At 32.0% G+C, this 13,189-nt stretch overlaps 3 protein-coding genes across 4 annotated transcripts in view; 1 reads left to right on the top strand and 2 right to left on the bottom strand.

The window, feature by feature from the left end:
* LOC116773975 (tRNA (adenine(58)-N(1))-methyltransferase catalytic subunit TRMT61A) overlaps positions 1-4,300 on the bottom strand; it is a 36,196-nt gene extending 31,896 nt beyond the window's left edge. The window contains exons 1-4 of the mRNA XM_032666575.2: positions 4,020-4,300; positions 3,558-3,714; positions 1,992-2,134; positions 922-1,051 (exon numbers count right to left, since the gene is read on the bottom strand). Of these exons, the coding sequence (XP_032522466.2) occupies positions 922-1,051; positions 1,992-2,134; positions 3,558-3,714; positions 4,020-4,214 (625 nt within the window). The 5' untranslated portion in view covers positions 4,215-4,300. The remainder of the gene's footprint in view (positions 1-921; positions 1,052-1,991; positions 2,135-3,557; positions 3,715-4,019) is intronic.
* Positions 4,301-4,538: 238 nt separating this feature from the next.
* On the top strand, positions 4,539-7,725 carry LOC116773916 (mediator of RNA polymerase II transcription subunit 24). The gene has a single exon (XM_032666495.2). It carries the CDS (start codon positions 4,669-4,671, stop codon positions 7,630-7,632), a length of 2,964 nt encoding a protein of 987 aa, XP_032522386.2. The 5' UTR covers positions 4,539-4,668; the 3' UTR covers positions 7,633-7,725.
* Positions 7,726-7,783: 58 nt separating this feature from the next.
* LOC116773860 (PAS domain-containing protein cky-1) overlaps positions 7,784-13,189 on the bottom strand; it is a 68,870-nt gene continuing 63,464 nt past the window's right edge. For both annotated transcript variants that reach the window (XM_061523832.1, XM_061523833.1), the window contains 3 exons: positions 9,372-9,698; positions 8,653-9,257; positions 7,784-8,394 (listed from right to left, as the gene is read on the bottom strand). In XM_061523832.1, coding sequence (XP_061379816.1) covers positions 8,348-8,394; positions 8,653-9,257; positions 9,372-9,698 — 979 coding nt within the window. In that variant the 3' untranslated portion in view covers positions 7,784-8,347. The remainder of the gene's footprint in view (positions 8,395-8,652; positions 9,258-9,371; positions 9,699-13,189) is intronic.

Below are 13,189 nucleotides of genomic sequence, written 5' to 3'. Positions count from 1 at the left end.
GATCTATATATTCAGTACAAATCGCGACTTTAGTCAAACCTATGAAAGTTTAGGAATATTTGAATCATACTTTAATACTGTAATTTTTTTCTGGTAAAAAAATTAAGAAGTTGTAGATGTTTATTGCGTTGCTGTAAAAAGTTTCTGTCGCCTAACAATGAATCGACTAAAAGCCTTCAAGGATAAATAGCAAAATGTGTCATTAGTTTGTGAACGTAAGAGATGCATATCTAGATTTTATAAGAATCTACCAATTAGGCAAAGGGTGAGGCAGGGCTGTCACTACTGTAAAATTATATTTTTTATATAAATAGATATTAACTATGGGAAAAATATTTGTTACAGCAGATATGTATATAAAAATAGTTTTGTATATTTTTTAACAATCTAGATAAATATATCTGTAGATCTAATTAGCAGTAACCCTGAACCCACATGAGTTAACGAGTCCGACCCGATGAATCGATTTTAAAATCGTTATCTAGTTCGGGAGTTTGTTTATTGAATAGAATCGAATAACTTACATTGGTATAATCGACACTGGGTAATCAGATCGCAATCGATTCTGTCGATTTATAAGGATCAGTGGTTTCCTGCTGCGATAGTTTATCTTTATCTCGATGTTTAGTCTTTACAAATGTTACTTGTACCATGCATAGCAAATTAATGGATGTGCAAACGTTTAACATTGGTTGCGACGTATACATCGGATAATCTCGTAAATATTGTATTAACTACCTCCTTTTATAATAAATTAAAATACATGTGCCGAATAACGAAAATAGTTGCTACTATTGGTATCAAATATAAAAAAAAAATCTTATTGATCGTTAAACTAGAATTTAATTTAGTAGTTTAAGATTCATAAAGTAACGTATGTTTCAAATTTGTTATTTTTGGATATCCGTTTTATATTCTTACCTTCGTTTTTCATAGCATCTACAGCATGCTTCACACCTGTCCAAGGGCTTGGTAGGTCCAAGAAAACAGCATCAGCCTTCCCATTGAGGTCTTCACCGAAACCTTCCGCCAAAACGTCCCTGTGCTGTGCCTAACATTCAAACGGAAATAACAAAATAAGGGACAATTTGAATGACAAGTCCAAAAGAAACTATGATTGCCCTTGTCGAATTAGATTCGGAAATATCAGAACAAAACTGAGTCAATTTTTTTACTACATTTATGTTAGATTGTTATCAGTCTGTTATGTTTTTGCACGTTATTGTAAAACTTCATATAAGCAGATATTGTCAAGGACATGTGTATACACGATAAAAACAGAAAGGATCATTGATACTAAAACTGAAATTTAAAACGCACCCACTTGCCTTCTGATAGAGTTATAAGTCTGCGTACCGCAATAATAAGTCTGTAAATTCTATCAAGGTTGGAAATAAGTTTTTATTTGAACATTCTAGACTAGGCCAATCCTTACTTAATCTGCATTGAACACAAACCGAAACACAGGATTGGCAATTTAAACATTATCCGTATAATAATAAAGTTCATTAATAATGATTAAGCCCGAGTCTTAATCAATTAATGTTTGAATTGAAACACTTTTTAACCATTAATTTATGAAAATTTCTACCCTATTTGATTCCGGATACTATATATTTTAATTCATTTTAAATTGTGACAACCCTCTACACAATAGTCTAAAAAGCACATTAACTAATAAGATCCGTTCTACATTATACGACCAAGGCAGTTCACCAATCGTTCACTGTAATTTGTACGGAACCCAACATAGTAACAGTTTTTCTAATCTAAAATAACTTTTCTACGCTAAGATCAAATCATAAATAACATCCACTATTGTATAGATTGAACTTTATCAGTACGCTTAGATAATTTGACATTATCACGTTAATTAAAGAGTGTTAATAGTTTTTCATTCGTTAATCTTCACACATTATTATTAACAGAGGTTATTGAAAAACTATGTAAGTATGTTAGAGTCTATTTCTATAATAATTAGATTTACTTACAGTTACGAAATCCGCGATACCATGGGCCTCAAATTCCTCTCGGGCCAGCATCGCTCTGTGATCGTGGAAGTCGAAGGTGTACACGTGTCCATGGGGACGAATTCGTCTAATCAGCGCGTGGGTCAATGACCCACTACCTGTACCTATAGATTTATGATTCTAATTTATAATATTTTTCACTCACAGTTTTGCTTTTCAACTTACGTTAACAAGGTATCTAAGTCAGTACTTTTTGATTGCTTTTATTATAATTTTTTTAAATTCTGTATACACATATGCATAGATTAACATTCCTCACGCATTAATTGATTCAATTAAGTAAAGGGCTTTTATTTAATGGTGTTATCACCAAAAAAATAAATGTACAGTTTTATACTTTTCGCATAAAATAGATCAAAATCAACGTGTAACATTAAGTGTTGTTCAATCTAATATCGTAGTATCCATTAAAATACAGGTAACACTATTACTTAGTTTCATAAAGTAATAGCCCATAAAATACCGAAATTTCCTGTGTATAAGGAAGTGTTGTGCCTTGAAAGATAGAAAAAATAGTATGCGGAAACAATTTGCGGTTTTAATCGCGAACGTATCTCAGCATAGGTAACAGCTATTGATTTATTAAATCCATAGAAACAAATTGACTGTGACAGTATCGTATGATATATACACATATATATTATAATACACATATTTATGCATCAATTATATATTTAAAATCAACTGAATAAAACTTTCACTTATTGTTGTGGCGTTCCTTTTATCTATATCTATTTATACAAGTAAATAAACATGGGAGCGTCAAGTCGGAATTATAATAAATGATTTATATTTAACATGTGTGTAATAAAAAAAAATTACAAGTTTCGTATGTCTGTATGTAATATCTGGTGTATATGTTATTTGTGAGTTAGTTTTAACTGCTTTAATGTAATCTCTGCTAGTACCATAAGGTCTAGCAAATAAAACGAAAAATAATTACTGGCAATTAACTTAGTTATTAAAATCAAAAAATCTATATAAAAATAATAACATTATAAATACTCCCACACTATAATTTTCATTTAACCATTGAATTGGGATGCATGAATAATTTGACGAAATAATTGTACATTACAAAGGTAACATGATTTTGAAAAACAGCTGATACTGTTGTTATGCTAGAACCATATTAACTAAACATCGCTAAGAATTATTGTAAGTATAAGGTAAATAACATTAAAAAAAACCATCCTAATCAGTTAATCTGTTTAAGAGCTACAATGCCATATATAGACATTCAAACAAACATCAACTTTCAAGTTATACCACTCTAGTTTTTGTATCTTAGAATAAAAAAAGAAAATATAGGTATTATAATATATAAACTTATTACATTTAATAATTTCTATACACATAAGACAAAAAAGGTTTCATCATTTTTACTTAAAAAAAAAATAGATATTACTGCATAATTTTTTTTTTAAATAAAATCACATAAAAGAAAATATGATATGTTAAACAATCCTATGACCTTTTTGAATTAAGAATAAAAATTGCTTGTATGTATGTATGATTTTTATATACCTGCTTCAATGACAACACAACCTGGGACCAAGTCAAGCTGCAGCAGTATCATGCTGATGTCCGGTGTGTATATTATTTGTGTTCGATGTGGCAAAGTGAGCGACCACAGCTCTGGTGTAGGTTGTAATACATGCCCCCATCCTTTTGATAATTCAACCTAATAAGAGAAATTATAATGTTTTTTTCATAAATAAAGGTTACATGCATGCTTTTGTCAGTAGAAATGGCTATTTGGGAAATTTATAAGTAAATTTTATAAAAAAATTCGAATTATACATTATGTACTCAAGGACATAAGAATTTTTAGATTCTACTTTTCTATTATATTCAATGAGAATAAGACAACCAGTAGTTTAAAATTAAATTAAAGAACAAAACAGTATTGCATTGTGAAGGTGTATAAGGATAAAAACTTAAGAATCTATAGATTGAGTTAAATTATGTACATATGTATTTACTTACTTTACTTCCATATTCACTACCTATAAGATTTCTAACCTTCAAGGCGCCAAATGTTGTTTGGTAAACATTCTCTATCAATTCACCTTTTTTGTTTTTAATCTCGGGTTTAACTTCTATTGCGTGTAAATGATTACTTAAATAGAGAATAACAGTGTCACCTTCTTCTATCTTTTCCTTAAAATTTCTAAAACTCATTCTGAAATCTGTAACTCTTTTTATCTAAGCTCTGAATTTAGTAAACAATGTTTACATGTGGTTTTGACACTGAGAGTTTACATCGACTCTCGTTGTTCCGTTTTACCAAAAGTGTTCACTGGTGATAAATTCAAACATTTAAGTATTTATTTTCTTTTACAGGGGAAAATAATGCAAAGTTATTGATTATTTCAAATACCACTGTAATTAAGCATATGTTGTAATTTATGGCATTATATTAATATAACCTTATTAAACTTTATTATTCGTTAATATGTCACAATATGAAAAATGGAATTTATCGTTTAATGCTGATGCTGTCAATTGTACAAAGTGTAAAGTTATAAAAGTATAGATGTGATTCTTCAGAGTTAAATAAATAGATAAGTTGTTTTTTAACTGTGAACATATACCTGAATCGACGAATTATGATTCTTATTCTGTAAAAAGAGTAATGTTTGAAACGTATTCCGTCAAAATGGTAAAAATGGATGCATCAAACATAACAAGCAAAACGAGTTCTTTAAAAGCTTTAATATTAAAAGCTTGGCGTGAGCGATGGACCGATATTCAATGGGGAATAAATATTAAAACAATATTACCCAGAGGTGTGAGCGGAGATTTGTATAACCTAGCAGATTGTATTCTGCAACAAGCTATGGTTGGTTGTGGAGCCAACCAACTGGTTATATCCTATTTAAAACACTCCTTGGCTTCCCATCTAGTGTCATATGCTGCTGTATTGCAAAGAATAGCTAAATTTGATGCATTTCATAAGCCACATTGTATTGCAAGCCTATTGGAGTTTCTCGAGAGCTTTCTTGATAGTATAACATGCCGTAGTAAAATGGAAGAAGAGGTACTCGCCTTTGCTGTTTCTTCTATAATCTTGTGGTTATTGCAAGTATATCACTATTCATTGAGTAAATATCCTTCTTCAAATCATATTCAAAGTCAAGAACTACTAGAAAAATCTACTTCAATTCTCAATGCTATTGTGCACTCAGACTTTCTGTTAGCCATGTTCTATTTAGCTAAACAGAATGATCCAGACGAGTATAATGAGGTTACAAAAAAATGTCAAGAAATAACAACATTTATGATGATGAATACTCAGTTTAAGGCACCCGTTACTATACATGAAACATTACAGAAGATTTGTAATATGGACATTGACAAAATAGCACCATTGAATAATAAAATGGAAACGGTTACCCACTGCTTAGAAGCTTTAATAGCTGTTAATGTATTAGCAAATCCTAGTGCCGATATGCAACAACTCTCAAGTCAGCTGCTGATGGTACAAAGACTGAAGAGCTACTCCTTGTCAACACTCTACTGTGAATTAATTAGAGCATGTTTTATTGCCCTTAATGATGCTAGCAAAGACGCTTCCAAGCAAGCAATATGGGCCGCTTTTACTTTTCTTAAACTGCCACAAGTCATACACTATTTACATAATATTTGTGGTACGACTAACAAGGATGGAGAGTATTCCACAGAAGTTGTGGAAGCCTTTGAAAAACTATTGCAATCAACACCACTTCTAGATGTTGTTGATGCTAAGAATTCATGTAATTGTGTAATGTCATTGTTAGATCCGTTAGTGAAGCTAAATGTTGTAGCCGAGAGTCAATTAGCTTATTTCAATCAGAAAAGAGAAACTAAAGATTCAATGCTTCAGAAGTTAGAACCTACAGGACTTCAAGGATCCGTACCAGCATATTTTATAACAAGAGCCGAACCGACTTTAGCTGGAATTCTAAAAACGATGGGGGGAGATTTTCATAAAACACAAGATTCTTTACATGCGATGCTATGTCAAATTGTGGGCGGAACAACATTAGACACAATTTTGGCTGTAGCAACAGTAGAAGGAAAGCTGAAGTTGTTTGTGTCTAGACTAATTAAGTTCAATGAGTTTGCATTAATATCAGCTAGTGAGAAAAATGCACCGCAGTCTAAAGTGTATATATTTGATATTTCTTTCCTAATACTGTGTTCCATTGTACAAGATTATGGTGCTGAGGCTGTATTAGATGAAAATGGTGATTCGTTTTTCGAACAATGGGTCAGAGAGTGTATGCCACAAAAAGGGGTACATAAATCTCCAGAGCAAATATTACAGAAATGTGACTCACAGGTTATAGATATTTTCATACATCACTTAAGTGCTCCAGACTTCGATTTTAAGAATACAAATTTGAAACCACACGACCTGTGTATAAATGTTTGTGGTGTCATTAAGGAAATTCTCTTTGCTTGGGAGCAAGGTTCAATTTCGTCTGCTGATTTGAAAAGGATGTTGGATTCTCTTAGACAAAAAATGGCATCATTAGCTGTTTGTGCCTCAAGTTGGTTGTGCGCGTATGTTAATGTAGTTCACCAGGACGCTATTTTGAAGCCAATCAATATAATACAACAATTTCTGTCTGCGCCAAGTGAAGTGGAATTGACTCAAATTGATAATTTCAAAGAGAGAGCCATTCTTATGTGTCAAATAATAAGAAAATTACAGTACGACATTCATCCACCGTCAGTGCTTAAGGCAAAAACGTTAAACTTATCACATTATATTGTTTCTAAACAACCGATCTTAGAGCAATTGCAGAGCGTATGGGATGATATAAAAACTCGAGGGTATTTGCATATTGATGCCACTCATATTATAGACAGTTTATTAAACACTGCGGGGCCAGTTTGGCTTGTGACAAATTTACTGAAGCAGACCCTTAAGTTCAGATATCAAGACGATTTAGACAGGTCTGTGGACATAGTTGTGGCGATCTTTCATTTGGATATAGAGAAATGCTCGCAGGCTCTTTTACTTTACGTTTTACCTCAATATCTATATAACGCTAAATTATGTAATGAACTTGTTGAACCTCAATCGGCTATATTGGCAAAACTTTGCGTATATTGTATTTATGCTGCTTTAGAACATAGTATATCGAGAAAGGTTACAACCTCCAGAAAGAGAAGACACGATGATTCTGAAGACTTGGATGCAATCTGTTCTTCAAACAAAGTACGCAGATTAAATGACAATACCTCGGATGCGTTGTATTATTCTCAAGGTCAAAGTATGGGTATTATAATTAAGGAGCCCTTACAGTCGGCATTAGAGATGCTATTCAAGTCATTTTCGCAGCTGGCTGGTAAAAATGGTGACGTGACACCTCAAACGCAATTCATATTTGAGTTTATCAGCTATGCAGTACAGTGTGGACAGGATAGAGCTCAAGTGGTGTTGCAGAAAATGCCATCCGAAATCGTCCCAACTCTTATTAAGGCTCTGCCAGATAACTTTAACACAGGATTAATATTAAGACTCTACGATTTGTCTACTCCATATGGTAGAAAAGACACGGCCAGGGACCTTTGTCTCCTACGAAATATGCGACTTAGGCCTGAGTAGGAGTTTTTAATTAAGTATAATAAATAAACATTTTAAAGGCATCGACTTTGATAACCTGTATTTAGATATAATAAATGGATATATAGAAGGAAACTCTTTTATTTGTTTTATATTTTATTTTAATATTTCTTTTTTTTTCTATCCAATTAACAAAGTAAATTTTAAAATTTTCCCCATCAAAGAAACTAAATCTATGAACATATTTATGAAATTAAATAAACTTATATATTTAATAAGTACATAACAATAAACCAGTTCTTAGGAAGGACGGATTTAGTTTCGTTAATATATAATAAATTTACAATGATAAAAATCATGCCTACTTTGTAGAAATAAAACTTTTCTAACTAACTTTATAATCAAGTATACTACTTACAAATAGAAAGAACAAAGGTTTAACAATTGCACAATAAGTGTCTATGAAGATACATTTCACAATGGTCGTGTTTGTATCTACCTTATTATATACATAGTGACGAAAAATATCATCATGTAAATATATACATTAAATTATATCTATTAAAATAAGACCACATTTTATGTGTCATAGGTTTGTACAAAGACTAAAAAATAATTTTACACGATTCTTATAAACACGTAGATCACAGGAGAGTTCCAGAAACATCTATCAAAGATTTTACGTATATTATGAGTATAAGGTAACAGTAATAATGTTACACAAACAATCTAATAGTTATTATTTACTAAATTATAGCTATAACGCTGGTTTTTTAGCACACGGAGAGTCAGGATTAAGATGTTCTGAAACAAGGACAACTTATTATATAAATTACCATTGGCACCGAGAATTTAAGACATTAAAAAGATAAGTCAAACTTTCCATGAACTATTTAAACTAGCTGATAAAATAATTGATTTCGACTGTTGTTTGCGAAGTGAAAGTTAACATGTCATTTTATATTAATAAAAACCGTAGTTAAGATCACACGATTAAAGCAATAAAAACTCACTTTCCTATTCCTGTTAACTAGAAAGGAAAAATTAATAAATAATATTTACCCATTTGCCTCTTAAGGCTTTCGTCTTCTCTTGACGAGTTATGGTCTGGCGGCGTTCGACTAACCCTCGCCGGAAGGTTTAACCTGTTAGAAGTACAACTTTCGTCGGCGGAACTATCATTTGCACTAACAAATGTCGTTCTATGATTTCTATTCCAATTTTGTTGATAGGAACTTTCTGTTGTTACGGTACTACATCTATTGTTAGTATAAGGAACGTATTGCTCTGGCGACCAGTCGAACACGAATGCATTGCTATAGTTGTGAGTGTAGGCTGATGGTGTTCCTGAAGGTGTCGGAGGAGTTGTGTTTGCATATGGACTTAACTCCTGGTGACAAACATCTGGAACTTTCTGCAGAGCTGATTCCGACCATGTGGGACTAGGATTCCATTGATCTATCATCTCCGTTTCAGTGATATTAAAATTTTTAGAGCCTGGCCTACGTGTAGCAACCGTTGTTGCTGCTATGGCGACTAAAGTGTCCCCAGCAGCGGATGAAAATCTAGGCGATATATTAGGTACGCTAGTTTTATCTTCCTCCTGTTTCACTTTTCTTTTCGTTTCAGGAGACCTGATATCTTCTATCCGTATATTATGATATCCCCTGAAATGGAGTTCTAACGTTAAACTTTTGGTATAGGTACTATAACACTTAACCCTTATTGTAGAACTAAGATTCAACATACAAATATAACAACTATAGTAATAGGTTTCCTACCTGTTTTCTTGAAGCGACACTGAATAGTCTACTGGCCCATTATCAAGTCTTTCGTAAGCGTAATGAATAGGTGTTAAGTGTGGAGGAACTTGAGGGATGTGATTCTGAAGACCAGCATTTGGCATCATCATAGCTTGGTTTCCATTAAGACAAACTGCGGGAGTCGGTGTATATTGCATTGTTGGAGGGTAGACCTGGATATCTGGCGGGGGAGGTCCATACATCCTGGTGGCCGCTTCATAAGCCAAACCATAATGAAGTTTAGATTGAACCGCATAATAGTGATAAAGCCACGGATTTGCTTTCATCACAGCTGCTTCTTGTTCACTGTTGGCAAAACAATCAAATCCTTACATGAAAAATAAATAGAAAAGATTACTTACACCAATATTCCTAAACTATAATCCATAATCCATAAGTCATATATTTTATATAATTTTAATTAAAAATTTGTAGCTAATATAAGTAGGTATTGAAGCTTGCATGTAAATTACTAGAATCGATACATGATTAAAGGATCTAATGTAATTGGAATCTTATTGCGGTAAAGAATCACAGATCAGTGTGCATATGACTTCGGAACATGCTTTGCCCATTAGTCGGCACCCAGAATGGGGGCCACTAAAGTTTAATGTTTATATTAAGTAGTTGTGTCTTGTGTGTGAAAATTATTTTACAAGTGATGCGTTTTATGTAATGAAATGGAACTATCAGGACAATTATTTACCTAGATAAGCCGTGGTTAATCTTTAGCTTAGTCCTTAGTTAAGGTAGTATCGTGAAAAATAACGACATTGGAATTTATTTTTTCATTTTGTATTCCTGAAGAATAATTTATTAAAATATAAACTTTGAAAAATTTACTTACTTCGGAATTAAATTATTATAGATATATTTTTATCTTATTTTTACTTATTGTTGTAGGTTTAAAATAATTTGTTTAATTTAACCTTTCGACTTTTGGTTGTTTTAGAAAACAATGATATCATTAGAGAGGTATTAAATTTGTAATGTTCCAAAATAACCTTTAAAATAAACCTAAGCTTTGAAGCAACCTTTTAGATAGTGGATACAGGGAAATGTCACATAGTCGGACGAAGTCCTGGACCCGGGTACAGTCGTCAAGAGAAATAATAAAATAAACACATCGTGATCCATTGAAGGTACATTATACACTTTAAAAGTCAATTAAGCCAAATTTTTTTTATTATATATTTAATGTGGTATCCAAGTCCCCTTTTATGTTATGACTTAATCTTAAATATTATTAGGATTAGAAATATTAATATTATATAAGATTTCTGAACTTGACTGTACTAAAATCAACGTTTAAATATGTTTTGGACGACAAATCGGTTAGCATTCGTAGATAACCGCGAATCAAAGGCTAAACGGATAAGAAGGTACACACGTTCTGCATAATGAACTTGACTCGGAATTAAATGTGTTTGAACACCAGTTTATGTTATACTTCTAATATATAATTGTAAAGTTCATCCTGTGAGAAAAATAACTAAAAAGTTATTTTATTATTTTTAATAAGTAAATATGGAATTTCATATAGTGAAACATTATGAATATAAATGACTAAATTATGACTCATAATGTAACAAAAGTTTAAATTTAAGATCTGATATTTCTTTCCCTCCCTTTCCTACTTCTGATTATGTTCTCCTTGAGATTTGGACTGTGAAATTTTACTTGATTTACAATTAAATTTTTATAGAGTGAAGGTGAAGTGTATATAAAAATATTCAAAATGTAAAATAATACAATTTGCCTTTAACGAAAATACGTATATTATTATTTAGAATTTTTATATGGCTTCGTTATGTATAACCAACTAAATGGAATTTACATTCGCCAATTTGTTAGTACGTATGTCTCGAGGGCATAAATCTCGCGGACATGACGTAGGCGGCTTACATGTTGACAATTTGCACCGCACTACATATGTACATTTACCTTTTTCTATGGATTTATTAAGACATTACGATATAGTTTAAAAGCTATAAATCTATCGAGAATACAAGAGACAATAAACAAACAAATGTACATCTTTACAAGTTTATACATCAAAACGTCAGTGAAATAAAGGGTTGGTTGATCCACGGTTCGTATTATTAAAAGGTTTATGAAAGTGAAGCGACACAAGTTGCGCAAGCATGCGAATGACAAATGACGCAATCCGGCTAACAATGCAGCCGAGTCTGTGAGCACTGGATTTATTATATCGAGAGCAGCAACAGAGCTGTGGGATTAAGAGAGAGAAGAAATATTAAGGCATATCGTGTTTCATAAAAAAATGGTATTCAAAATATATATTTCATTATTACATCTGTAAAAATCTATTTGACGAGTAAAACTTATTTGAAGTTAATTGACTGTAAGTGATCGCATTAAGCATTGAATAGTGCGAGCCGTATTTTTTTGTTATAAGATTTACGCGGAGGATGGAACTTATATATAAATTTCTGTTGAATAATATAAGACTTTAAAATGGTTGGCTCTTTGTGCCTTATTGTTTAGGTCACTCCATCACCCACTCGTGTTGATATTAATTTAGATTTACTATCACCAGCCTACTAACGATTAATTTAAAATGTTAGTCACCGCTTTAATGATATTATTTAGACTTATCTGCAAAATTGATACTCATGAATGCCGCTAGCTGTAAAGATATAAATTTTAATGTTTAGATGTAATTGTCATAAATATATTACCTAGGTAATTTGATAAGAAGACGTGGGACTGGTTACATCTTAGATTTCAAGCAATTACCACCTTACTGCTTAGTTTTTCTTCATTAATATATATTTGAGAAGCTGGCACGTACATAATTTTTGCGTGTAATAAGTATTGCAGTTCCTTAATAAACTTTCATTATTATACATAGAAAATGATGTTAATAAAACCAAGAACACGACCGTCGTAAATGGTTATTGTTTAATATTACAAACAGGATAGATCACTCCATAAAATCAGGTGTTTTAATATATTTCGAACAAAATATTGGAAGTAAATTCCACACCATCGATCAAGAGCCGCTCTCGATGCTTGTTAAACACAGTTTCTCACATCACAATGGCCCGTGAGCATATTTCAACCATCCCGATAGTAACATCGATCCGCTCCGAGTTCATAAATCACCCTCCACACTATTTATTCGTTACAACCTCTACTATGAGTTTACCGGTGTTAAATATACTCCGCTACAACTTTAACACAAACATTAAAATAAATTATCCGTAAGAACTAAGCGTTGTGTTGTGTTATTTTTTGTGAATACATTTATTTACACGCGTTTCAAGCTGTTTGTATTATTGAAGATTTTAATGTTATATAAAATTTTTGAATTTTATATTATGAATACCATATTTATACTGCAATCGTATTCGAAATACTTAAATATAAAGCAAATAGTACGGGCGTTCGCTAGTCTGAGCGCGTCATCTCGCAATGATCTCTCAATAGGGAAGTTGGTAAGTGACCGTTTTAAATTATGACCATCTATTTTTCATAGCCCTTGGAATTATAAGAGCCGTAATGGCGGCTCTAAGCCAATTAGTTAGCAAAGAAACGCCTTTTAAAAGCATTAGCCTTAAGTCTTGTAAACAGACCTACAAATCTTTCCAGCTTTTATGAGTAATGTGTTTGCACAGCTTTTTTATTTGTGCCGTACGAACAGGGAAGTATCTGATTCAATGCGTATTAAAGTAATTTATGCTTTTAAATTGTAAATAACGACTATGAATTAAATTGCTCATTGAATTTCTATCTATTATTTTAATAATGTTTAGTAGTTTCCTTAAATACAT

Source organism: Danaus plexippus, chromosome 20 (assembly GCF_018135715.1).
Source record: "Danaus plexippus chromosome 20, MEX_DaPlex, whole genome shotgun sequence".
In the NCBI taxonomy this organism is placed as follows: Eukaryota; Metazoa; Arthropoda; class Insecta; order Lepidoptera; family Nymphalidae; genus Danaus; species Danaus plexippus.
Note: the sequence above shows the minus strand (reverse complement) of the source record. Positions and strands in the feature narration are given on the sequence as shown.

Bases quoted from the DNA above. Each gene is read 5' to 3' on its own strand.
- LOC116773916 (XM_032666495.2), top strand. From the start codon at position 4,669: ATGTTTGAAACGTATTCCGTCAAAATGGTAAAAATGGATGCATCAAAC.